At 42.0% G+C, this 27,692-nt stretch overlaps 1 protein-coding gene across 1 annotated transcript in view; it reads left to right on the top strand.

The window, feature by feature from the left end:
- alg13 (ALG13 UDP-N-acetylglucosaminyltransferase subunit) overlaps nt 1-27,692 on the top strand; it is a 100,150-nt gene that overhangs the window by 4,576 nt on the left and 67,882 nt on the right. Inside the window, exons 2-9 of the mRNA XM_085993612.1 lie at nt 337-499; nt 3,879-4,017; nt 7,779-7,887; nt 17,190-17,378; nt 17,635-17,718; nt 18,624-18,674; nt 24,541-24,587; nt 26,222-26,294. Coding sequence (XP_085849738.1) covers nt 337-499; nt 3,879-4,017; nt 7,779-7,887; nt 17,190-17,378; nt 17,635-17,718; nt 18,624-18,674; nt 24,541-24,587; nt 26,222-26,294 — 855 coding nt within the window. The remainder of the gene's footprint in view (nt 1-336; nt 500-3,878; nt 4,018-7,778; nt 7,888-17,189; nt 17,379-17,634; nt 17,719-18,623; nt 18,675-24,540; nt 24,588-26,221; nt 26,295-27,692) is intronic.

Raw genomic sequence — 27,692 nt, 5'->3', positions numbered from 1 at the left:
TAACCTTACTCATAATGGATGTCAAACTCACTGGTCTGTATTTCCTGAGTTACTCTTGCAACTTTTTAAAAAATAACAGTAACATCTGGTCCCCAGGCACCTCTCCAGTACTGAGTGATTTTTGGAAGATTTGTTCCAGCAATTTCCTCCCTTGGTTCCTTAAGTATCCTTGGATGCATCTTAAATGGCCCCATAGATGTATTTGGCTGAAGTTTGCACAGTTGTTCAGTACTAAATTGGTGTAGGCACTTTCCCATAATTGTGATATTGGTTTGTTGCTAATTCCTACCGAGATTTGTTGGCCTTCTTCCCATATTACTTATTGTTCATTCTTAGATTCTTCAAGATCTGGGCTGCAGGAAGCTGATTCTTCAGATCGGCCGTGGCTCTGTTGAACCAAAGCCTTTAGTTGGAACAAATTTTACTCTTGAAGTTTACAGGTTCAAGGATTCAATAGCAGATGACATACAGAATGCTACACTCGTTATCAGTCACGCTGGTAAGTGTTGATTCGACAGTTTGAGAGATGAAGCATGATACACTCTAGTTGCTCTGTTGATAATAATGTAAATATAACAATGAGTGTTGACAGCTTATTCAACTATGGGGGGCATTCTTAATTAGAGTCATAGAGTCATAGAGTAATACAGCACGGATAGAGGCCCTTCGGCCCATCGTGTCCGCGCCGGCCATCAAGCCCTGCCTAATCTAATCCCATATTCCAGCATTTGGCCCGTAGCCTTGTATGCTATGGCATTTCAAGTGCACATCCAAATGCTTCTTAAATGTTGTGAGGGTTTCTGCCTCCACAACCCTTTCAGGCAGTGAGTTCCAGACTCCAACCACCCTCTGGGTGAAAATGTTCTTTCTCAAATCCCCTCTAAACCTCCCGCCCTTTACCTTGAATCTATGCCCCCTAGTTATTGACCCCTCTACTAAGGGAAAAAGCTCCTCAGCATCCATCCTATCTATGCCCCTCATAATTTTGTACACCTCAATCATGTCCCCCCTCAGCCTCCTCTGCTCCAAGGAAAACAAACCCAATCTGCCCAGCCTCTCTTCATAGCCGAAGCGCTCCAGCCCTGGTAACATCCTGGTGAACCTCCTCTGCACCCTCTCTAACGCGATCACATCCTTCCTGTAGTGTGGCGACCAGAACTGCACACAGTATTCCAGCTGTGGCCTAACCAGTGTTTTATACAGCTCCATCATAACCTCCTTGCTCTTATATTCAATGCCTCGGCTAATGAAGGCAAGTATCCCATATGCCTTTTTTACCACCTTATCCACCTGTTCCGCCGCCTTCAGGGATCTGTGTACTTGCACACCCAGATCCCTCTGACCCTCCGTCTTGCCTAGGGTCTTTCCATTCATTGTGTATTCCTTTGCCTTGTTAGTCCCCCCAAAGTGCATCACCTCGCACTTTTCCGGGTTAAATTCCATTTGCCACTGTTCCGCCCATCTGACCAACCCATCTATATCGTCCTGCAGACTGAGGCTACCCTCCTCGCTATTTACCACCCTACCAATTTTTGTATCATCCGCGAACTTACTGATCATACCCTTTACATTCATATCCAAGTCATTAATGTAGACCACAAACAGCAAGGGACCCAGCACCGATCCCTGTGGTACCCCACTGGCCACAGGCTTCCAGTCACAAAAACAACCTTCGACCATCACCCTCTGCCTTCTGCCACTAAGCCAGTTTTGTATCCAATGTGCCAAGGCACCCTGGATTCCATGAGCTCTTACCTTCTTGACCAGTCTCCTGTGCGGGACTTTATCGAAGGCCTTACTGAAATCCATGTATACCACATCCACTGCGTTACCCTCATCCACACACCTAGTCACCCCCTCAAAAAATTCAATCAAATTAGTCAGACATGATCTTCCCTTGACAAAGCCATGTTGACTATCCCTGATTAATCCTTGCCTCTCCAAGTGGAGACAAATTTTGTCCCTCAGGATTTTTTCCAATAATTTTCCTACCACTGATGTTAGGCTCACTGAACCCATTTCTATCCTCACCTAATGTCCACACAGAGCACTTTCAGCAAGTGTCTCTGGAAAGTGAACAGGAACCCTGGCAGAGTTTTCTTTCCCTAGCCCAGGAGCACTGAAGCCAATTGTAATGCTCTGACTACTATTGTGGATGAGATCAGCTAACAGCACAGGCAGGGGATGGAACCCATGACCTTCCTGATCTGTATAAGTTCATCGAACTCGCCAGCATACACGCCATCTCTTGCAACTTTATTGCGAGAGACGCGATTTCTAAGTAAAATTAAGCCTCACTCATGATATTGCGACAGAACTTTCAAATCGCAGGATTTTTTTTTTCTACTGGCATGATTTGCATGAAGCATCCGGCTCGGTGCTTCTCTCTCTCTCTCTCTCCGCCACCAGTAATGAACGGGAGTAGGTAACCGGGAGTTGCTCTCCTCACTGCACGCCCCCCCCCACCCCCCACAGAATTAAAACAAATAAATAAAATGAAGCCTAGGGAGGGAGGACGGGCGGCCGAACGAAGAGCCGATTACACTCCACAATCAAACATGGAGTCCATTTCTCCACCAGCCTTGCTCCCTCACCGGAAGTCAAGCTCGCAAGTCGCTGATGTCCCGGTATCATAATGCCGCGACTGACATCTGCGCCGACCAATCAGCGATGGCTGCCCAAAAGAAGGCTTTGTTTTGATTCCTCCCCCCACTTTGCAGTTCTTAAAGGGGCAACGCACCACATGCAATGCTCGGGATGCAACGTGCATGACTGTAGCTGCAGGTTGCATAAGATCTTTTTTGTTGCTTTTTCTAACAAACCAATAAGGAGGCATTGGGGTCTTCCCATCAAATAAGAGTGCCCCCTTTTTTTTTAGAGCGGCATAACTAATAAAGAACTAAACTATAAAAAGAGGAAACTTATAAAATCACTGTCATCGTAACCTTAAACTGAAATGCATAGCAATGTGGTGATAACAGGTAGGATTTTTAAAAAGTTTTTTGTAAAGCATTTTCAGATGCAGTAATGTAGTTTGTGTTAAGAGCTCTGATCTGTTAGAAATTAAATGAGCCACTAATGAGGTTTATAAATCAACTGTCAATCTATATTGGTTTATGTTTGAAAAAAATAGCGACTCATGATTTATATACCAAACTCTTGATTTTTTAAGGGTTTGTCTCTTGATTTATGAGATGGTGGGGTTGGCATTACTGCTTCTCCCTCGTACATCAAGCCTCCCTTTATGTGTCAATTCTATCTGCTCTAACTGCAAGTTCCCCAATTTCACCACTGTGTGAAGAAATTCCTCCTATATTCTTCATTTGATCTGTTAGTGGTTATCTTATTTTTATGTCTCCTTGTTCTAGACTCACTCACATGTAGAAACAGTTTCTCCACACCTACCCTATTGAACCCAGTCATAATTTTAAAAACCATTGTCCTGTATCCTGTCATGAGAAAAGAGCCCCAGCCTGCTCAATCTTTCGTGATAGCTGCATCCTCTCAATTCTGGTAACATCCTTGTAATTTTCTTTTGGTTTTATATAAATTTAACATTACCTCACTGCTTTCGTATTCTATTCCTCTAGAACCCCAGAACTTTGTTTGGTATCATTGTGAGTCAGCAACATGCAATGCACTAATTGCGTCCCATAATGAGACTCACTCTTTGCAAAAAGGCCCAAGTGGCCATTAGATGATGGTAATATTCACGACATTACCACCGGTAAATCATTAAGTTTTTAAAAAGTACTTCGTCAGCATCATCATAATGAATGTGGGAAGGCAATGCAGTAGAGCCAGAAGTATTTTCCTTCAGATTCTTGGAGATGTATTTTTATTGTACTTTAATTTTTCTCTCTATAACACACATCCAGGCGCTGGCAGTTGCCTAGAGACCCTTGAAGCAGGAAAGCCTCTCATAGTTGTCATCAATGAGAAGTTGATGAACAATCACCAGTTGGAACTGGCCAAACAGCTGCACCGTGATGGACATCTCGTGTACTGCACTTGCAGGTAGAGGGAAATTCTTTATAAAACTGAAGGGTTGGAAGAGCTAACTGTTGGGGATCTGTTTTTTTAAAAATGTTTCCCTTTTAACACTTGTACCGTACCCCTCGTGATCCAGAGGTGTACCCTTAATTTGCGTAGCCAAGTCCCTCGAGCCTGCTCCGCCATTCAATGAGATCATGGCTGATCATCCAAATTCAGTACCCTGTCCCTGCCTTCTCTCCATATCCCTTGATCCCTTTAGCCTTAAGAAATATATCCAACTCCTTCTTGAATATATTTAATGAATTGGCCTCTACTGCCTTCTGTGGTAGAGAATTCCACAGGTTCACCACTCTCTAGGTGAAGAAATTCCTCCTCATCTCTGTCCTAAATGGCTTACCCCTTATCCTTAGACTGTGACCTCTGGTTCTGGACTCCCCGACCATTGGGAACATCCTTCCAGCATCTAGTCTGTCTAGACCTGTTAGAATTTTATAAGTTTCGATGAGATCCCCTCTCATTCTTCTAAACTCCAACGAGTACAAGCCCAATCAACCCAATCTCTCCTCGTACATCATTCCTGCCATCCCAGGTATTAGCCTGGTGAATCTTCGCTGCACTCCTTCCATGGCAAGAACATCCTTCCTCAGGTAAGGTGACCAAAACTGCACACAATACTAAAGATGTGGTCTCACCAAGGCCCTGTACAACTGCAGCAAGACATCTTTGTTCCTGTACTCAAACCCTCTCGCTACGAAGGCCAACATACCATTTGCCTTCTTAACCGCTTGCTGCACCTGCATGCTTACTTTCAGCGACTGGTGCACAAGGACGCCCAGGTCTCGTTGCACTTCCCCTTCTCCCAATCTATTGCCATTCAGATAATAATCTGCCTTCCTGTTTTTGACACCAAAGTGGATAACCTCGCATTTATCCACGTTATATTGCATCTGCCATGCTTCTACCCAATCACCCAACCTGTCCAAATCATACTGGAGTTTCTCGGCATCCTCCTCACAGCACACACGCCCACCCAGCTTTGTGTCGTCTGCAAACTTGGAGATATTACATCTAGTTCCCTTGTCCAGATCATTAATATATATTGTGAACAGCTGGGGTCCAAGGACCGATCCCTGCAGTACCCCACTAGTCACTGCCTGCCACTCGGAAAAAGAGCTGTTTATTCCAACTCTTTGTTTTCTGTCTGCCAACCAGTTCTCTATCCAAGTCAATACCTTGCCCCCAATCCCATGTGCCTTAATTTTACACGCTAATCTCTTATGCGGGACCTTATCGAAAGCCTTTTGAAAATCCAAATACATAAAATAAGTCTGACCATAAAATAAGATCTAGAGTCAATTCGTGAATGTCACTGTCCCCTGCACTGCCTGAGAGGCAGTGTCAGGCCGCAGGTGGTTGGTAAGATTCAGCTTCAGTATGTCAAGCACTCACTCATGCAAAATGTGGCGTGCCAGATAGAGGGGTGGAACTTAACGTTTGTCTACTTTGTGTTGATTGTTTGTTTTTATGTATATACATTAGTTTGGCTTTCTGATTTTTTTTTTTTTTGTTAAATGGTAAAGTATTTTCTAAAATAGCTCCCTGAGGGTCAGTGGGTAATTGGATGTGGTATTGAGCCATAGCAACCAGAGGGTCCCAGATTTTATTTCAGGCCTGTGCAGAGATAGCTGATGGGAATAGGAACACTACGATTAACCTTTGTGTACCTCAGTTAGTATCAGGGAAAAAATAGCAAAGGTTTCTACTCCTAATTGCTATTCAGTGACTCTTGTTGTATTTATGTCTGTCAAGTGAGCAAGGAATGATGCTCACTGTTGAGGCTCGTGAATGAGAGCCACACAAGCAAGGTACCAGAGGGCCGTTGGTATCCATAGCTCAGTACCCCAACATGAGTCAACTTTAGGGAGAAAGAAAATGATTTATTTGAACTACTAATTCATTTACAAAAGGGTTTCTGATAAGATCCCATTTTTTCTTGTAGCTTGCTATCTTTGGGGGATTCAGTCTGAGTTCTACTCCTCATCACTATCCAATAATCTTTGCTAGAAAGTGCACGGATTTGGATATCAAGGGAAGTCAGGATCAGGTTGGTTGTGATGCCCTCGATGGTCAAATAGCCTAATGGCTCTCAAGGTCTAGGTTGATAGGTGAAGAATGGTCATGTGGGCAAGGTGGTAGAACAGCATGAGGAGGAAGAACAAAGCAGAAGGGTGAAATAAACACAGAAAATGCTGGAAATACTCAGCGGGTCAGGCAGCATCTGTGGAGAGAGAAACAGAGTTAACATTTCAGGTCGATGACCCTTCGTCAGAACTGGAAAAAGCTGGAGATGGAACAGTTTTAAGCACGTGCAGGGGCAGGGAAAGGGGAGGGGAGGAAAGAACAAAAGGGAAGGTCTGTGATCGGATGGAAGGCAGGAGAGATTAAGAGACAAAGGATGATGGTGCATGGTAAAAGGAGATGGTAATGGGACAAGTTAAGAAACAAAAGATGGCTCTAGATGAAATGTAAATGGCACTGGCAGAATGAAAGACAGCTGCCATGTGAGAGAGAGAGAAAAAAAATGGGAAAAATAGGGGCAGAGGTTATGGTCTGAAATTGTTGAACTCGATGTTGAGTCCAGAAGGGGGGCCTGGCAGAGCAATCGAGACATCTGCTCCATTCTTAATGAAAACAAAACACTGGCTGGGGATGGGTGGAGTACCTTCAGTGCACTTGATTCTCCTAGGATTAGCATTGGGTTTGTTTTAGAATTGTATTATTTTCTCGTTATGGACATTTTTTTGCACAAGCTCAGTTTTTGGAACATTTTCTCAAACATCATTGTCAAATTTATGTTGGTCACTGGAAAAAGTTTCTATTGTGAAGGAGTGGTATGCCTGATGCAGTGTGACATGGTTTTTAAAAAAAACAGGAGTGCTTATGCCAATTGTAGTGCCCCCAGGCTGTTAATTCAGCTAACTCAGTACAGACCAAAAAGTTAGGTTGGGATGTTCTGGTTTGTTTAACATGGTGCAGCACCTAATGAAGAGTTTATTTATTACGTCATCAGGGAGCTAACAAAACACCTTTAAAACCTGTACTGAGTTTTATACATGCTAAACTGCAAAACTCAGAAAAGCTGACAAACAGCTTCATAAAAAGCTCCACAACAGTCAGCAGAAGCAAAGAAGCTGTTTTAAAAACTGCGCAGACGGGTGAAAAAGCTGATCATCCACTCAAAAAGCAGACAATTCACAACTACTGCAAATCGTTGATGATCCTGGGGCACATCAAACACCATGTTGTAAAACTAATTATATGTTCCCTCCGATCTATCAATTCCCACAGTCCCTGTCACTGTAGAAAAAGCTGGAATAATGGTCTCTAGACCTTTGAGAGGATAGATCATTTAGCCTAGGGAATTAATAATGGAAGTGAATTATTGTGATGTGTTCCAAGCAAATCATGTTCACCTTTTAGAATGTTCATAAGCAAATTTTACATCTATGGTTTTTGGATAATGCATTATGTCTTGACCTACACAATGTACATTTAAAAAAAATAATTGTTACAATGTACACTGGGTTTACCCAGACATAATGTCCCTTGTGAAAATGTGTACTATTGATTTGTTACTTTGTAAGCAATGCATTACTTCAGCCCTGTCAGAAGGTGCCGTGATGTCTTGGCCCAGTTCATCACAGTGAGATTTCAGGAAGTAGAAACTGTTACTACAGACTTCTTACCACATTATTAACTTTTGTTTTTGCTTTTTGTTTCAGCACACTTTCTGAAACGTTACAAAAATTGGACTTCACATCCCTGAAACCGTTCCCTCCAGGACACCCAGAAAAATTTGCAGCATTTGTGGATAAAGTTCTTGGATTCCATTGACCTAATAGTAGTTTTAAAGAACGATGGACTTTCACTTTCTGTCTCTTTGGAATACCAACCTTCAAGCGGTAACGATCCCCACCCATCCTTTGGATAGAAATTTAATATCATTTCTGCCTTGGCCTTTGTAAAGTAATTGTGAATGGAACCAGGAAAAGGATAATTGTCCAACAGAAATCAGGCAATATTGACTTGCAGTTGGTGTGTGCAATAAATGTGTCTTTCACAAAGCTGTTTTCCAACTGATATTTCATCATTTTATTACTTGTATTTCTGCAAGTGGATTCTGTTAACTAGAAATTATTTATGCATTTGTGCTATTGTGAAAGCAACAAACAAGTTTTGTTAAAGTAAATCTGTTTCTATGTGAAAGATTAACTTTCCAAAGTTTCTTTCAACTCTTCCCTTTTCTCCTTCTGAATGCACTCGTTCTTGCTGAAGTGATGTTGCTTGCTCTTGCTGGAGTAAAGTTGTATGTCTGCCAACAGTGCTCGGGTATCTCGCCCAAGTACCCATTCATTGGCCCAGAAATTCAGGTCGGGGGCTTCCCGCGGGTGTAAGCCCCCGACCTGCACTTACCTACCGCGCCGGCCGTTGAGCTGTGGGCCCCCGTGGAATTGCGATCCTGGGCCTGCTCCAACTGCCGGCGCGCAGTGCTTGCGTATCCCAGGGGCGCAGTTAGTTCGATGCATCCCCTGGGCTCACGTGGGCCATGGGGAGCCAATCGGAGCAGGGAAATGCCCATTCATAAGTTTGACAGGAAGAGTTGTCAAAACTTAGAAATACTACGGGCCCCAAAACATCACTAAATCTTCAAATAAATTTAAAAAAAACATCACATTTTTTAAATAAACTATAAATTACATGAAATAACTATTTTAAACAATAATTTAAATTTTGAAAAAAATAATTTTATTTTCTAACGGGGCTAAAAATAAATTTACCTTTCTTTAAAGTATTTAAAAATAATAAACCTGTGGAAAAAGTGTTTTAATTTTAATTAATTTACCACTTACCTTGTAAAAAGCAGGCCTTGCGCCTGCTTTTTAAATGTCTAACTCCTGGAGACTTACCCTCCCAGGAAAACCTGTAAAAAAAAACGTAAGTTCAATGCGCACGCGCTGCCTCTCCTGCGCACGCGTTTGAACTCTGAACCCCTTCTTTCAGGGGAACGGAAGTGCCGGTTTCCCGCGCATGCGCAGTGCATGCAGGAAACCGGCACTTCCATTGGGCCTACGGGTGAGTACCCCGCGCGTACTCACCCGTGGAGACCCGAAGTTCTGGGCCATTGAGTGCTGTTCAACTGTGGGCAGCAGTTGAACCTGAACCTGACGCGCAATGATATCATTCAGGAGCAGGAACCCTACTAGCTGATTTATCCTTTCACTAGGCTGGGGATGCTAAGTCAATTGTACTGTTAACTACACATAGGTCAAGAACAAACCTTTGGCCTCCTAGCATTTAAGTCTCCATTCTAGACTAGGTGGTGCAGATCACAAAATTCTCTCAACAAGGGTTATTACGGGGAGATTAGAAAGGAGAGGGGGGAATTTTCTTTTAGTAGTTTGCGTAAAGAAAATCTCATGAAATTGTTTACTGCAAATTTATGGGTAATGCGGTGCATACAGTATTAACTGATGGTCTGCGGGTTTCTGGATTATCCCTTTTCTCTTTCTGGAACGTGGGTGTAACAATCGCCACCCTCCAGATGTGTACAAAGCATATCACACACGCAGGCATGATGTGTTATGGGAGTTCTCTTCACTAGCATGAAAGGTCAATAAATCATGGTCAGAATGACTAATGATAAATTTTTTAATGAGTTACTAGGTAATGGCAAGGTTGCAATGCGCTCCATATTATGGATTACATAGAAATTACAATATGGAAACTGCACTCTATTGACTCACAACCCTCTGTAAAAAAAAAAATGCTTTTCCCTGTTCTCTTCCCTGAACCTCTTTAATCTTAGATCTGTGTCTGCTCATTCTGTGCCCCTCAATCACTGGAAACAGTCTTTTTCTATCTACTCTGTCCCACCCTTTCATCATTTTAAACACCTATGTCATCATCCATTAATCTCCTCTGTTCTAATGACAACAGCCCCAATTTTTCAAGTCTTAGTTCATACTTGTATTTCTTCATACAAGGCAGCATCCTAGTGAATCTGCTGCGCCCTCTCAATTTCTTCAATATTCTTCCTATAGTATGGAGCCCAAAACTGTTCACAGAAATCCCAATTACAAGCTTATAAAGGTTTTATATAGATTCACCATTATATCTTGAGTTTTATATTCTGTTAAAGGAGTTTAGCATGGTAGAGTGCAGTAGTTTCAAAGCAAAGTATTTGTCTATTACTTCAAAACAACAGATTTCCTGATAAATGCCTGTTAAGGAGTCATCTTTGAGTCAAGAGCCGTTGGCTGGTGTCAGCAAGCGCTGGACTAAAATAATGTGAATTCGGCCAATACTATGTTGAGGAATCAATTAATGTACTCGGTTGAATCAAAGAAAAGGATACCAACCTCCATAATGTTTAATTAGTGCTGACTCCTCCATCCATACTCTACAGTCTTCCCCCTCCGCTCTTAGTGCACACACTTTGTGAAATACACCTCCTTTGCGCACCTATCCAAGTGCCTGACCACCCAACTACCACTCCTTAGCCCCATGCTTGATAATATCATCAACTTATCTCCGGCTGTCACAGTATTCTTTTCCCACTACTTAATTGGTCTGCTGTCTCTGCGCCGTGTGCTAAACTTAAAATCAGCTAAACAATCAAAAACATTCAGTTTGTCTTTATATTTAACTTGAAAGGAACAGTAGCCCAAGCACATAGAGAAAAAAATAGGGGAAGGCTGAAGCAATCGAGGATAAACTCCAGGTCAGATGAACTCCAGGCCAGGGATTAAATGGCCATCTTCAGCCACTAAGCAAATACAAAAATATTTCAAAAACAGCCTGACCCCTTTATGATGTTTACAAAGTAGAGACATGGGAGCTACTCAAGAGGTTTTTCACATCCACATGCAGTCATTTAGTTTTGACACTTGACTACAATCAGTCTGTGTACATCATCTCCCTGTCCTCCTATCAATAAAGGAGTACAACAGGGAACATTCACATGAATTGAAAGTTAAAACTTGCCTGCAGCTTCCCTGATGGCTAACTGAGTAACAAAAGAGATCCCACTCTTAATTACTATTCAATGACCATCTGCTGGATCAGAATAAGATCAGGCTCAGCTATGATGCTACTTATGGTTGAACAGCATATGAGCGCCCCCTGTCTAGGCTCACAATGATGGTTACAAGCTTGAGACATGGTAGCCGCTCAGACAAGAGTTCTTACACCCACATAGCTTTGGTGAAGTGCGAGAAAGCAGCTGGAATCCATGAATGAGAAGAAAATTGGATGGGGACAAATATAAGAAAGAAAGAAGAAAGACTTGCATTTATATAGCGCCTTTCATGACCAATAGACGTCCCAAAGCACTTTACAGCCAATTAAATACTTTTTTGAAGTGTAGTCACTGTTGTAGGAAACGCGGCAGCCAATTTGCGCACAGCAAGCTCCCACAAACCGCAATGTGATAATGACCAGATAACCTGTTTTTTAGTGATGCTGATTGAGGGATGAATATTGGTCCCAGGACACTGGGGATAACTCCCCTGCTCTTCTTCCAAATAGTGGCCATGGGATCTTATACATCCACCTGAGAGAGCAGACGGGGCCTCGGTTTAACGTCTCATCCGAAAGCTTAAAGAAAAAAAATGATCTGCAAATTGTGTTAGTCTTCCATTAGCTGACTGTTGTCCTGTATATTGGAATGATTGCAGCTATTAGATTCTAACTGTAATGCAGTGTTCAACAATGATATAGGACTGCTGGATCTCAAGTTCCCCGTCCACTGACTTAACATGATGTAGTGTAAAAGTGTGATTGGGGAGGGAAATATATAATATTCTGCAGTCTTAATGTTTTATTTTGGTTCAGCACCCACTTCGATTCTGAAATAAGGATAGTAAAGACTCAGTGTTCTGTATTCCTACGTCAACTTTATCGCTGTAGTGCATCTGTAATGAGTTACAGGAACACTGAAATCTGTGTAATGATCCCATATATAGATTAATTACTTCAGTCAAAGGAAGAGCAGGGTAAATATCTGCTGGAGGTTATAGGGATAAATATAGACAGGGAAGATCAACTACCCCATGGACATCAATGTGCTGTTAGGACCGTAGAAATGTCATCTGTGAGAAGCAAGTGGCCAGGTTTGAATGCTAGAGGTGTGGATAGATATTGTGGAGACTTACTCAACTATCTTTGGGATTTAGAGAGAAGTTTTTCAGAAATTCATTCAGATAACTAAATAAATGTGGTAAAGCTATAATAGGGCAGCTTGTTCCCAGTTGTAATGCAGAGAAAGTTGTAGGAGAAATCTTCAATTGATGTGTCCCCTGCCAGCTAGTCAAGAGTGGCATAAATAATTTGCCCTAGAAGCAGGCAGTCTGTCTATCTTCTTGACTGCAGAAATGTGTTGCACAGAAAGGACTTGTGCGGGTGTAAAATACAAAATGATAGTAGGTATAAAGATGGCATGAAGGTCTGCTCTCTGTGACGGACATCAAGAGGTCCTAAGTGAAATGGGTTTGGGGGAAGTCTTGACACAGTGAGCACAAAACCAGCCCAAGTTCAGAGCCACAATACAACCTCAGAAATGGACACTTCACTGTGATGGACAACATTTTCTGTCACAAAACTAGAGTTTTTCATCTCAACTATTTGCGATGCTGTACCACAACAATAATGTGCATTTATATAGTGTCTTTGCAGCCTCTGTAAACTTGAATTCATCCTAAGCTCTGCTGCCCGTATACCAACTCGCACCAAGGCTCGTTCATCCATCACCCAAGCTCGCTGACCTACATTGGCTCCCAGTCCGGCAAGGCCTCGATTTTAAAATTTTCATCCTTGTTTTCAAATCCCTCCATGGCCTCGCCCCTCCCTATCTCTGTAACCTCCTCAAGCCCTACAACATTTTGAGTTCTCTGTGCTCCTCCAATTCTGGCCTCTTGCACATCCCCAATTTTCTTGGCTCCATCATTAGCAGCTATGCCTTCAGGCCCTAAGCTCTGGAATTTCCTCCCTAAACCTCTCCGCCTCTCTCTCTTCCTTTAAGGCGCACCTTAAAAACCTACGTCTTTAACCAAGATTTTGATAACCTGTCCTAATATTTCCTTATGTGGCTCAGTGTCAAGTTTTGTTATATAATGCTTCTGTGAAGCGCCTTGGGATGTTTTACTAGTTAAAGGTGCTATATAAATGCAAGTTGTTGTTGTCTTTAACATTAAAAAAATCTCCTATGGTGCTTCACAGAGGCACCAAGCTAAAGGAGATATCAACAGGGGTGACCAAAATCCTGGTCGAAGAGATAGTTTTTAAAGGAGAATGTTTAAAGAGGCGAGGGTGATGGAGAGGGAGGGGTTGAGGGAGGGAATTCCACAGCATGGGGCCAAAGTGGCTGAAGGCACAGCTGCCAATGGTAGGGCAAAGAGGGGTTCTTGCTTCAGTGTGCAATATTTTAGTTCTTTAAAATTACACAGTACTTGTGCTACAGAAATAAAATTGCTTTAAACAAATTTTCATTATTACAATGTTATATGTGTTAACATTTCAAAGTTATACCCATTTCAGTTACAAACATTATTTGACCTAAAGTATCTGTCACTTTGAAGCTCTCCTGTATTTGACCATCTTTTAATTTGGAATTAAAATAATTCTTATATTTAAAAAGGGCTGGAAAAACCAATCTTTTAACATTGTTTTACCTAGTAACAGGATGCAGGTTCCTACACAATGCCACAAAATAAAATGGCCCTTCATTTCTAAAATTCAATTATCACATTCATGCAAGTACACAAATCAAAAACCAGTTACCACCAAGTATAACTGGTTCAGTAGCTAATTATTCTTTCCTTAAAAAATGGCACTACAATCATGTCCATGTGAACCTCATAATCTTATGTTTGACCTGCTTAATTTGTGCCTCTTGGTTGGTTGGTATGTGAGGTAATTTGCATAATTAAGTCTAGTTGAAAGAAGTAGATCCAATAGTCATGAATAAAATTTGAATCTAATTTATTATATTAAAGCACCATTAAACCAACTCTCCATTACATTGCTTTTAACATGATCTTTTTAATTGCATGTTGTTAATAGGTATGACCCTGATAATACTAGAAATCAGATAAATTTTCTATTTCTTATATGTCCTTTTGGAAAATTTGTCTGGCCTTCAAATGCAATTAAAAAAAAATTAACAGTAGAAAATAACTTTTAAACTTTTGGGAGATGGCTAAAGTAATTTGAAAGGTATGTTTGCTGTGTCTGATATTTTGAAATGAAAACAAAATAGACCGAAGAAAAGCTAGATTCTTTCAAATATGATTTACGAAAAATATGTAGCAAAGACCAACACAAGTCAATCTACTTTCAGTGAACTAATAGATATATGATGTACAGCTGGATTTTGATCAAGCCTAAAATAGGCTGTCTCTCACAGGTATCAGCATTCAAAATTTTATTTCCTTTCATCCTCTTTTTTTAAAATAAGTTTTACCCCTATTCTTTCGGTTTCTTCAAGTACAAAGCACCATTCTCAACCTTCGACAGTGGGCCTTTTTCCCAGCCCTCTGAAAATGTTGCTCATTGATCATCTACTAGGAAGTAAGAAAGTACCACCCCCTTTCCCTGTCCCCTCCCCTTACTTTAAGGCTGAATGGAATTAGGTTAATGCCTCCACCCCAGGACAGAGGGTGGGTTGGGATTTGCTTAGTGCAATTATTATTTCTAAATACACTTCTATTTTAATTGCTTATAAAAATGTTTGGCTGCTGTCTCTTTTTTTTTGCAAGCATGCGGTGCAAAGCTGTAAATTGCATCACTGGCATTTGACATCATTGTAATGAAATTGGCATTTGCTATTCTCCCTCAACAATGAAGACGGTGACTGTTTAAACTCTATTAGAGATGTGCGAGATGGATTTACCTTCCATTATTAAACTTACCATATATGTTATAGTGGAGACAAACCCACATTATGTCCCTATGATTCACTACATTAGAACACCAGTGTACTGTTCCACAAAGCATTACAGTGGGACTCGAGAGTTGCTGAAAATTAACAGCATGAAAGAAAAATTAGAATGTTTCTGCTGAGACCATTCATCAGTATAGGGACAAACCATTACCTTAACCAACGGCAGTTACGGTGTTAGTGTCATACTATTGACTAACTTTCTGGAAAAGCCTTCCTCCAGTGCATTTTATTTTATTTTCAACCCTTCTTTTGTGAAGAAGCTGACTTATATTGTAGTAGTGCCTTCCAGACACTTGTACTTTGCCCAAGTAGTCATTCTACATGTGTAAGTCAGATAGTGAATAGTAACTGGTTATTTGACCATAGCCAGCACTACAGTTGAGCCCAATCCTGTCCACACCCAAAAACCATACATGAACACTTTCCAGCAAGGATCACTGAACAGCAATCAGGACTGAGAACTGTGGCCGATTCTTTTTACCCCCTTTTTTAGCTCAGGAGGACTGAGATGAATTGTAGTATCTTGACTGAAATTGGCTAAGTTACCATAGATTAGAAATTGAACCTAGGCACCTTTTATCTGTATGGCATATTGTGGCACTAGACAATGCCTTTACCGTGAGGACAGTGGGAAGCTTTCATTTCAATTCAATTCAATTTTATTTGTCATATATGCAGCAGACGTGTGTACTGCACAATGAAATGTTGATTTTTATGAGTCCTCCCAACATTGGAATAAATATGGCATAACAATGATAAAATACTAATAGAAATACAGTAATAATAAATAAAACAGTAATAAATAATAAATTATACGTTCATGAGTCTTATGGCCTGGGGGTAGAAGCTGTTTCGAAACCTGCTGGTACGAGACCGTATGCTTCGGTATCTCTTACCAGACGGGAGCAGGGCGAAGAGGTTGTGGCTGGGGTGGCTCGCGTCTTTAATGATTCTCAGGGCCTTCCCCCAGCACCTCTCGGGGTAGATATCCTGGACAGCAGGTAGTTTAATTCCTATAGTATGTTTGTGCTGCAACATCCTCTGTAGCTCCAAATTTTCCAAAAAAAAGGTTGATAATGTTTTGTTTGGTTAAAGTTTAAGTAGATTTTTTTTTTAATGTGAGAGACGAGATCAACAGCATAGACCCCTCTGCTGTATACAAACGTGGTCTTTTAAGAAACTTCCTTGTGGAGACCGTCAGCCTAATATTTAAAAATTCTTGAAAATGTGTTAGCATTTTTGTTCTGTTTGGGAGTGCAATCTTCTCTTCTTAGGCAGTCCCTCGGAACCGAGGATGACTTGCTTCCACACTAAAAATGAGTTCTCAGGTGACTAATGAGTCCAATGCAGTCTCTGTCACAGGTGGGGCAGACGGTGGTTGAGGGGGTGGGTGGGTGGGGTGCGCTCCTTCTGCTGCCTGCGTTTGGCTTCCGCTTGTTCTCGGCGAAGAGACTCGAGGTGTTCGGCGCCTTCCCGGATGCTTCTCCACTTTGTGTGGTCTTGGGCCAGGGATTCCCAGGTGTCGGTGGGGTTGTTGCACTTTGTCAAGGAGGCTTTGAGGGTGTCCTTGATGCATTTCCTCTGCCCACCTGGGGCTCTCTTGCCGTGTCGGAGCTTGCTTTGGGAGTCTCGTCTCGGGCATGCGGACGATGTGGCCCGTCCATCGGAGCTGATCGAGCGTGGTCAAAGCTTCGATGCTGGGGATGTTGGCCTGAGCGAGAACACTGACGTTGGTGCGATCTTGCGGAGGCAGCGTTGGTGGTGCAATAAGTGACACCACATACATGTGAAGTGATTTACATAATCATACCACGTCTTTGGCAATTTTTTTTGTACTAAGTCAGTTTTCCATGAAGACCTTTTTAAACTTCCTGATGCCCTTTCCTATCATTTGGCATTTAAAAAAATCATTTAATTGTATGCATTATTTAAATTATGGCCATCCTTCCTTTGTAAAAAGAAAAAAAGTGACAGTGGGGTGGGGTGGGGTGGGGTGTGAGTAACAATTGAGCAGAGTGGGCTGTCTGGCGGCTTGCGGGGGGTTATTTGGAATCAGGAGGATATGATGCACCTGGTGTTGCTCGGCCCGGGAGAGCTGGAGAGGAAAGGTCGTCACACAAAACGCCCAATCCTCTGGGGGAAAAAAAACTTTTTCACTTAAAGGGTGTTTTTTGTGTCAGTCGTTTAAATTCAGTGTACATTTTTAAAATATATATATATAGTCTTATGGCGGGGAGGAGAAATGCAGAAGGGGGTTAGAAAGTATTTCGGCCAGAAGTCTCTGAGTGAAGTGACAATGGACGAGTATCTGGCGAGTCAGGGACTCTACCGAAAACTCACCGCCAAGGATGGTTCCTGTCTCTTCAGGGTGGTCTCCGAGCAGGTAAACTCTGCAGCCCAAGTTTCTATTTTTGTCATTTAACTTGGCGGCAACAACAACAACCACCACGCGCTGTACTGTTGCAAACGTAGTTTTATTTTTGGCCAACTTTGGAGATTTTCTTCGACTTTCAAATGTTTCATTAATAAAAAACATTGATTTTCGTAAATGTGTGTTTTTATTTACGTTCGTCGTATTACATAGAAAGGGATTAACTTTCTCTTTTCCCCCCCCCCCTTTTTTTGAATTTTTTTTACAGCTGTTTCTGACGCAGATACATCACTTGGAGATTCGGAAAACCTGCGTAACCTATATGAGAGTGAACCGAGACAAATTTGAGGCAGTAAGTACCCCTTTGTTGCTAATTATTTTGAAGTTCCAAACGCTAGTTTTTATAGTTACTTTCTAGATGTGTAGCCAAAATGGGAGATGTGAGCCTTTAAATATTCACCCTGAGTAAATATTCACCCTGAGTAAAGAATGTTTAAAAGGCTCTAATGTGCCTTCCCCCCCCCCCGTGTTTAAGTTGTATGAACAGAATTACAATAACTAGTTGTCCTAACAGATTGGAGGTCCACAGTAATGTGCCTTGAAATAGTAAGTTGTGGTACAAGTGCAAGTTTCACCTGCAGTTTGAGTCTATCTCAATGGGCTATTGCGGGAGGTGCCATGTAGAGAAGGAACATCAAATGGTAACTGCAGCATTGGTGGGGGACAGGCAACAGATCTCCCAAGCTACACAATAGCAAAATACTGCAGATGCTGGAAATCTGAAATAACAACAGCAAATGCTGGAAACACTCAGCACATCGGGCAGCATCCGTGGAGAGAGAAACAAGAGTTAACATTTCAGGTCTGTGAACTGTTGTCTTGACTGCTAAAAATGTGTGGAGGACGGGGATGGAAATTATAGTTTAGGCAATTGACAGTTTCTTCCCTCCCTGATAAGTTGACTTGACTGTGTCTATCCTGTTGCATGTTGACTTGTGCGATAATAAATATACTGTACCTAAAATGTGGCTTGAGTGTAGCTAGCCAGAATGTGCAGTTATTGTCTGCTGAAAGGGTTAGCATATAGAAGACCAATAACTCTTAAGTCACAAACATCCCATGTTCCCTTTTTTAAAACAAAACCTGTGTGCAGGAATTTAATTTGTAAGCATTTATGTTGAATTTAAAAGTAATTGATATGTAGTTCATGAAATTGACTTTCCTGATATGGCAGAATTTCTAACTTTGTTTCCTCAGTTTATTGATGGTTCCTTTGACAAGCACTTGGAACGTTTGGATGATCCCAAGGTATGCATAGCTAAATTGCATTACAATTGTTATCTTGGTGCCACACTGTCAAATACTGCCTTAATGTCAAAGGCTGTCACTCTTGCTTCACCTCTGGAATTCAGCTATTGTGTCCATGGTTGGACCAAGTCTGGAACCGAGTGGTTCTGAGTGAAAGGGCCCAAATTGAGCATTGGTGAGTAAGTGCCACTTGATAGCAATGTTGACTACTCATTCCATCACTTTGTTCAATGATTGAAAGTAAGCTGATGGTGATAATTGGCCAGGCGGGATTTGTCCAACTTTTTGTGGAAGTATCTGGGCAATTTTCCCCATTGTCCGGTAGATGCTAGTGTTGTAGCTGGGTGTGTGGCTATTTCTGGAGCGCAGGTCTTCAGCACTACAGCTGGAATATTGTCGAAGCCTGTAGCCTTTGCTATGTCCAGTGTACTCGGCCCTTTCTTGCTGTCACATGGGGTGAATCGAATTGGCTGAAGACTGGCATCTGTGATGGTGTGGACATCAGGAGCTGGCTGAGATGGATCATCTACAGGAAACGTTGTGATATCTGGCACCGACGGGACCGAGCTGTTGCCGTCCCATCAAAACTGCCGGACAAACCAGCGCTAATGTTGAAACATACGGAGATTTTGAGCTCCGTATCTGGCAACAAACCCTGTTGCTTAGCAACAGCTTCTAAACAGTCGGCCGTACCTTGCAAGCGTCTCTGTAGCTTAGAACCAGCTTCAGCGAGACCTTGCAGAGCCTGACTGGTGGGGGGGGGAAAAAAAAGCAATGAAAAGAAAAAAAAACCTAATGAAACGGCTCCTGATTTTTGCCGGTGGCTCGAGCATTCCGGACAGTTAACCTCCGGATAAACCAAAGTTTCCTGTACTTGGCACATCTGGCTGAAGATGGTAGCGAATGCTACAGCCTTGTCGTTTGCACCAACATTCTGGGTTCTGCCGTCACTGAAGATGGGGATGTTCACGGAGTCTCCTTCTCTTGTTAGTTTCTTAATTGCCCACCACTATTCATGAAGCCGTGGTACTTCATGGGGTCTAGAGTCAACGTTGTGAGCTCCCAGGTCCCTTTTTCTCTTTTTCCCCCCCCCCCCCGGGGACTGGATGTGGCAGGACTGCAGAGCTTTAACCTGGTCTGTTGGTTGTGGGATTGCTCATCACTCTCTGTAGCATGCTGCTTCTGTTTTGTATGCATGAAGTCCTGTGTTGTAGCTTCAATAGATTTGCACCTCATTTTCAAGTATGCCTGGTGCTGCTCCTGGCATGCTCTTCTACAATCCTTATTGAACCAAGGTTCATGATCTGGTGTAGTGGAGGAGTGAGCAATATGCTGGGCCATGAGGTTACAGATTGTGGTGCTATACAATTCTGCTGCTGCTGATGGCCCACAGCGCCTTGTGGATGCCCAATTTTGAGCTGCTAGATCTGTTAATCTTTCCCATTTAGGACAGTGATGGTGTCACAACATGATTGAGGTTGTTCTCTGTGTGAAGACAGGTCTCTACATGGACTCTTGTGATGGTCACTCCTACCAATGCTGTTATGTACAGATGTATATGTGATGGGTACATTAGTGAGGACGAGGTCAAGTAGGTTATTTCCTCATGTTGGTTCTCTTTCCTGCTGCAAGCCCAGTTTGGCAGCTATATAACCAAGGGTCATCGACCTGAAACGTTTACTCTGTTTCTCTCTCCACAGTTGCTGCCTGACCTGAGTATTTCCAGCATTTTTTGTTTTTATTATTGGCAGCTATATTGTTCAGGACTCGGTTAATGGTGGTACTACGCAGCCACTCTTGGTGATGGACATTGAGGTCCCCCACCCAGAATGCATTCTGTGCCCTTGCTACCTTCAGTGCTTCTTCCAAGTGGTGTTCAACATGGAGAAGTACTGATTCATCAGTTGAGGGAGGGCAGTAGGTGGTAATCAGCAGGAGGTTTCCTTGCGCATGTTTGACTTGAAGCTGTGAGACTTCATGGGGACTGTATACCACTGTGCCTCCACTGCTGGTGGGCCTGCCCTGCTGGTGGTACAGGACGTACCTGGGGATGGTATCAAATGCCTTCTGAAAATCCATATGCACTACATCTACTCAACCACTTCAGGCACTTCTTGCTTAATGGCCTCCTAACTTTCTATGCTTGCACTCTCTTCCACCTGATTATTTTCCTGTGAGGACATCACTGCCCAATGTTCTCTTCCTCTCTTGACATTTGCTAATTTGGCATAGACAGTTGATTGAATATAGAAGTGTAGCAGAAATTTAACCTCACAGTGGCACTTTTTGTGTTTGAGGAGATATCTACTGGTGGCACTCTGTCACTGTCACCACCAAGCACTCCCAGGCCAACTGCTGAGCAGCGCCCCAGCATTCTTGCTTAGTTCCAGGAAAAAAACATCAATTCTAACTTTTTTCTTCCCCATTTCCTGCAAGCAGCCACTTTTTTTGTCTTCTGAATTAAATTACCTATTAATGTTTAATTGGGGTTTTGCGCTGTGGGCCAATTTAATAAGAATTCAAACTCACCTTATCACGCAGTGCAGATAGAAAAATGTTTTATTGTTGGGCTGGTGCCAACACTGGCAAAGCCACATGCATTGTCTGTCCTAGTTGCTCTGAGAAGGTGGTGGGCCACCTTGAGCCACTCCAGTTCTTGCGGGGGTGGTGCTTCTATGATCGTGTTGGGTAGGAGATTTCAGGACCCAGTTAAACATTGGGAGGATTGAAGGCATTGTCTTCGGCTGCAAACTCCATATCCTCGTCACTCATTCCTCCACCGCCGCACCCCCCCCCCCCCCCCCCCCCCCCAGCTATTATCTAAGGTTGATACCTCAAAATCATTTCCGCATTGGAAATGCAAATAGAATTTTTTTTAATGATCTTGGGATGGTGGCAATACTAGCAAAGTCACATTTATTGGTGTTGGGTAGGGAATTCCAAGATTTTGACCCAGTGGCTGTTAGCGCACCGTTGGCTCCAGAGTCCCCCTAGGACCAATCCTTGGCCCCCTAATTGCAATTTCGGCATCCTATTTGACTGAACTGGGCTGAGCTTCTGACCCCATATACTCTCCATCACAAAGGCTGTCTACCTCTACCTTTGTAACATTGCTTACCTCTGTTCAGCCTCAGCCCATCTGCTGAAATCCTCAGCCATGCCTTTGTCATCTACAGACTCAACTATTCCAATGCTCTCCTGACCAGCTTCCCATCTTCCACCCTATAGACTTCAGCTTATCCGAAACTCCAATGCCTGTAATCCTGTCCCACTTATCCATCACCACTGTTCTTGCTGAGTGACGTACACTGGTTTCCTGTTCTCCAATTTTAAATTTTCATCCTCCATGTTTTAATTATTTTGTGGCCTCACCCCTCCCTATCTTTGAAACTTCTGGCTCTACAACCCCCTCTTTTTTTCCCCCCTCCCTCCCCACTCTCTTCTTCTGACTCTGGTCCTTTTTGCATTTCCCCCTGCTTTTGCCTCCAGCATTGGCAGCCATGCCTTTATCTGTTTATGCCCCACGCTCTGGAATTCCCTCCCTGAACCCCTCTGCCTCTCCACCACACCCTTCTCTTTTTAGACCCTCTTTAAAACCAAACTTTTGGTTGCCCCTCCTGATATTCCCTGTGGCTCAGTGTCCATTCTGGTCTGATTACACCTTTGTGAAGCACATTGGGATTTTTTACATTCCAGGTGTTATATAAATACAAGCGTTGTGATGATGAAGGAATGGTGGTATGTCTCCTAAGTAAGGATGGTGTGTGTGATGGTTTCTATGGTCTTGCTGCTCTTGTCCTTGGTGAGCAAGGTCACAAGGCTGCAAGATGATGTTTAAGTAAGCTTGCTGAGTTGCTGCAGTGTATCTTGTAGATAGTAAATACTGCAGCTGCAAAATTCCAATGGTGGATATTGAGTCCAGTGGCAGGGACACTGATTGACATGAATCAGTCATTCATGAAAGAAAGACTTATGAAATAATACTGAGCGGCTTGCGGGTGGCGCTGTCCAGGGAGAGTATAAATACTCGGGCACAGGGCCAGCTTGCGCAGGACATTCTTAACAGGAACTAGTGAAGGACACAACTAGACCTCCATGTTTTAAAACAGTTGATTAAAGCTTTGTTTAATGCTTAGACCAAGTGCCTAGTAGTTTTCTTACGTCACTGATCAAGTGGATTGCTCTATACTGGATGGTGTTGAGCGTGTGTTGCAACTGCACCCGTTCACAGAAATGGTGAAAATTCCATCACAATCTTGATTTATACCTTGTAAATGATGGAAAGAAAGAGGTCAGAAAGTGAACAATTTATTTGGCCCTGTCTTGTTCTTGAAGCCACACAGTTTAATATGGGTGGTCCAATTAAGCTTCTGGTTCACATTGACCCACAGGGTGGTTGGGCTTTTCCTTTTGTTACTGTTTGAGATGGTCATTACCTAGCACTTATTTAATACCTGGCACTTATCAGCACAAGCCTGGATGTTGTACAGGTCTTGCTGTTGGCTGGCGTGGGCTGCTTTATCAGGAAATATAAATGGTGCTAAACACTAGGATTGATTGTGAACAATCCCACCCCTGATCATATGGAGAAAAGCTTTAATGAAATAGCTGAAGATTGGGCAAAGAAGCAGGCTTGTCTGTGTGGTCAAATAGCTTGCTGACATTGGGTAAAAAAATAATTTAGGTGAATCTGAGTGCAATGTAAAAGGGCAGTGTGCTAGTCGGCTGCATGACCTAGTTTGCCAATAGAGCCAAGTCACTTTACTGCATTTTAAGTGGGACTTGGTTGTAGAAGAGTATATTGATGTACAACATAATGTGATGCTTTTTGGTACATGGAGCTCTAGGAAATGGGTTCAGACTGCATAGTACTTGCCCAATTAGAGGTGAAGTCATAAGAACATAAGAAATAGGAGCAGGCCATACGGCCCCTCGGGCCTGCTCCGCCATTCAATAGGATCATGGCTGATCTGAATCTAGACTCGCGTCCACTTCCCTGCCCCCTCCCCGTAACCCCTAATTCCCTTATCTGCTAGGAAAATGTCTATCTCCATTTTTAATTTATTTAATGTTGCAGCTTCCACAGCTCTCTGGGGTAGCAAATTCCATAGATTTACTACCCTCTGAGTGAAGAAGTTTCTCCTCATCTCAGTTTTGAAAGGGCAGCCCCTTATTCTAAGATTATGCCCCCTAGTTCTAATCTCGCCCATCAGTGGAAACATCCTCACCGCATCCACCCGATCAAGCCCCCTCACAAACTTATATGTTTCGATAAGATCGCCTCTCATTCTTCTGAACTCCAATGAGTAGAGGCCCAACCTACTCAACCTTTCCTCATACGTCAACCCCCTCATCTCTGGAATCAACCGAGTGAACCTTCTCTGAACCGCCTCGAGAGCAAGTATATCTTAAATATGGAAATTATGTGCTCTAGCAGGTGTATATCCTGCAGTTGCATAATCCATGTTAGTTGGTGGAAGGGGTAGGGTTTTCCAATGGCTTGGGAGGAGAAAGGCTGGGGAATAGATGCTGCATCTTGTTAATTAGGCCTGTGAGGTCTGCCCGAGATGTTCAGAAGTGCACAATTTTCCTGTCATTACTATGGTAAAGCCAGTTTTTTTTTCTTTGTATACAGAAAATGTAGGTTCTCCAAAATGTAGTATCCTTTTAATTGTAGTTTGTATCTCTCTACCTTCCAATTATATTGTCATGTACTTTTTGAAGTTCATTAGATTTAATGAAACCTCTTGACGATGTGCTGAATCCTGAGCAAAATCCTATATTATTACAAGTGTTTACTGTCTGAACTTTTGTGTAACCGATATTTGTAGCTTGCATTAAAATTATCTGCAATATTTTGTTGAAGGAATGGGCTGGCGTGTTGGAGATGAATGCTCTATCACTGATGTACAAGTAAGTGCTAAATAGATTGAATAAACAGCTGAATGTGAGCTATAAAAATGTGTAGCCAGCGGCAAAGTTGAAAGCGAAAGGCTCAATCAGTCTGCCAATGGCAAATATCTATAGTATAGAGGATAACTAGTTTGTCTTGAAAAGGTCAGGATTGGGTTGTTGAAGAGTGCAATTTTCCATTTGTTTCTGTGGCAAGTGGATGCTCATTTTAGTCACATATGTTATTTGGCACATTAGCACTATTGAACCTTTAATTTTGTGGCAATTAAAATAATCAAGATTTGCTACTTGGGTAGAAATGAGAAATCGGAGTGACATGTTACTTCCAGCAATCTTCCATTTTGGGGGGGGGGGGGAAACTTGAGTGAATAGGATATAGGCAAACTTCAGTAGCAAGCCCCATTAATTGAATTAGGTGAAACCAGAGTTTGAAAAAACATGACGCTAGTCTTTTTTTGGTGGGGGTGGCAGAGGGAAAAGTTTGTTCCCAGTTAAATGTTATCTTCCTCTAATCCATAGTGAAATGCTACTGGTCAGTAATTAGCCCAGGTGTTCACTTGCTTCAACCTTGCCAGATGTTTAAGAATGTCTTTTTAGCCTTTGCTACAGTTTGCCATCAATATTGCCAGCAAGGTAGTACTATTAATCCCTTCAAATGTTTATCTTTAATTAAGTCCTGTTATTGTACTGTTGGATATTTACAATATTTTTTTCCAGCATATGAGTTTATATTTCTATATTCAATTACATCGAGTCTACAGCACAGAAACGGGTCATTCACCCCAACGGGTCTATGCCAGTTTATGCTTCACACGAGCCTCCTCCCACCTCTCTTCATCATCTAACCCTGTCAGCATACCATAGCGAAATACTGCAGATGCTGGAAATCTGAAATAACAGAAAATGCTGGAAAAACTCAGCAGGCTAGGCAGCATCCGTGGAGAGAGAAACAGAGTTAACGTTTCAGGTCAAAGACCTTTCGTCAGACCGTTCTGACGAAAGGTCTTTGACCTGAAACATTAACTCTCTGTTTCTCTCTCCATGGATGCTGTCTGGCCTGCTGAGTTTTTCCAGCTTTTTCTGTTGTTATTTCCTATCAGCATACCCTTCTATTCCTTTTTCCCTCATGTACTTATCTAGCTTGCCCTTAAATGCTTCTATGCTATTTGCCTCAACTACTCCTTCTGGTAGCACGTTCCACGTTCTTGCCACTGAGTAAGAAGTTTCTCCTGAATTCCCTATTGGATTTATTAGTGGCTATCTTGTATTTAGGACCTCTATTTTTGGACTCCCCCACAAGTGGAAACATTTTCTCCACACCTACCCTATCAAACCCTTTCATTATCTTAAAGACCTCATCAGGTTGCCCCTCGGCCTTCTCTTTTCTAGAGAAGAGCCCCAGCCTGTTCAATCGCTTATGGCAATTATGGCAGTACTGCAGTAAAATGTCTTGAGTGAATGTTTGTTTCAAGAATTATAGGTTTGTGGGAGAGTTGCTTTGGGGAATGAAAAACTAATCCTATTGCACTGGATTGTGATCGCAAATTCCTTGCTTTGTTTCTAGCTGAAATAGAAAGCAAACTAATGAGTTATTTTTAATCCTTTACCAATTCACTTTTTTCCCAAATATCAAGTTGTGATTTTCTCATTTACCGGTATCCTGGAAAACCACCCACACAAGCCACAAATAATGGATTTGAGAAGAAGGTAAGGAAAACCTTATCTGTATGTATTATAAAATTGGTACGTATCTGTGCACCGTAAAACCGATCAACAAAGTAAAATGGCAACAAATCCGAACAGAGGAGGTAGGGAATGTATGAACCAGAAGAAAAAATAGCAACTAGAGAGAGCAGTTGGGAAACTGCTAATCAGAAACTACTAAGGGCAACTGGAAACGACCTGATCCTATATGATTGATCAGGAGCACTAACCAATCAAATTGTTCAACAAAAAAAACTTTCTGAAGTTTATTAGAATTGCCATTTTGAATTTACACTCTGCTCAAAGTATTGTGTGTAATAAATTGATATATTAAATAATTCTGAATAAAATAACTTTAGTCATAGATTTGCTTGTATAGTTTTAATTTGTTCTTGCTGAGAATTACCAGGGGTCACAGTCAGGTACTTGGTTTGCTTTAGTTATCTAGACTATGTCTTTACTTTGGATGGTTTTCTGACTAAAACCCACTAACTGCTTAATATTTACTTGCGAAAAAGGGAGTGATTGTACTACTGTGCGTTCTGTTGTTTAAACTATTTATGATTTCTAAGTATAAAGAAAGTGTCTGCTTAGGCTTTAACAATTGAGTTGTCAAATTATATCAAAACAAGCTGAAAGATAAATAAGTTTAAGACTTTGCGCTGGTGTCTAATTTGGTTACAAAAGACAGATGATTTACACCATATGTAGTTTCTTTTGTTTATACTTCGGAAGCAATTGTTTTCATACAAAGTTTAATTATGTATCTATGGTAGCTATTTCACAATGCCAAGTCCCAAAATCTTCCCCTATCCACACTGACTAAACTCGAGATCTTTTTTCTCTCTGCCTACTCCCCAAGTGTTGTCAGTTCCTATAACTAGCCTTTCCAATGCTGCTAAACCCCAGGAGCTTCCCTCATTACTCCAAAAACCCAATACCTTATCCTCATCCTCCTAATGTGATAGCGATGCCATGGGCGATCTGCTAGTATATGAACAGTATGCCATGCATGCTTTTCTGTCTGTTATGAACCATGTCAAAAATATTGCAAACCTGGGGGGAATTTTTCAGATTCACAGAAGACCTGCTCATAATTCAAATTTGTCCCAAAACAATTTACCTTTTTTACTCCCATCTAATTGGCAAAAATGCAAAATTATTTGATTTTGTTCATATTTTAAAGTTAGTGGAGAAGGCAAACCAATCTAATACATTTTGGGGAAAATAATCATCCTTTTATAACTTCAGTTAGCTAACAATACATCAGTTTGATACCAATGAAAATCGTGTGTGAAAACAAATATTTTTAAAAAAAATCCAATTCATAAAATTCCCCAACTCCTGTTGGGAGTTTTTGTCCCCTGAATCCTAATCTTTTTATCAGGCTGCACATTTGTA

This window comes from Somniosus microcephalus, chromosome 1 (assembly GCF_052327205.1).
Source record: "Somniosus microcephalus isolate GS21.2 chromosome 1, FLI_Smic_1.0, whole genome shotgun sequence".
In the NCBI taxonomy this organism is placed as follows: domain Eukaryota; kingdom Metazoa; phylum Chordata; class Chondrichthyes; order Squaliformes; family Somniosidae; genus Somniosus; species Somniosus microcephalus.
The sequence above is the reverse complement of the archived record's forward strand: the minus strand, read 5'-3'. Positions and strand labels throughout refer to the sequence as shown.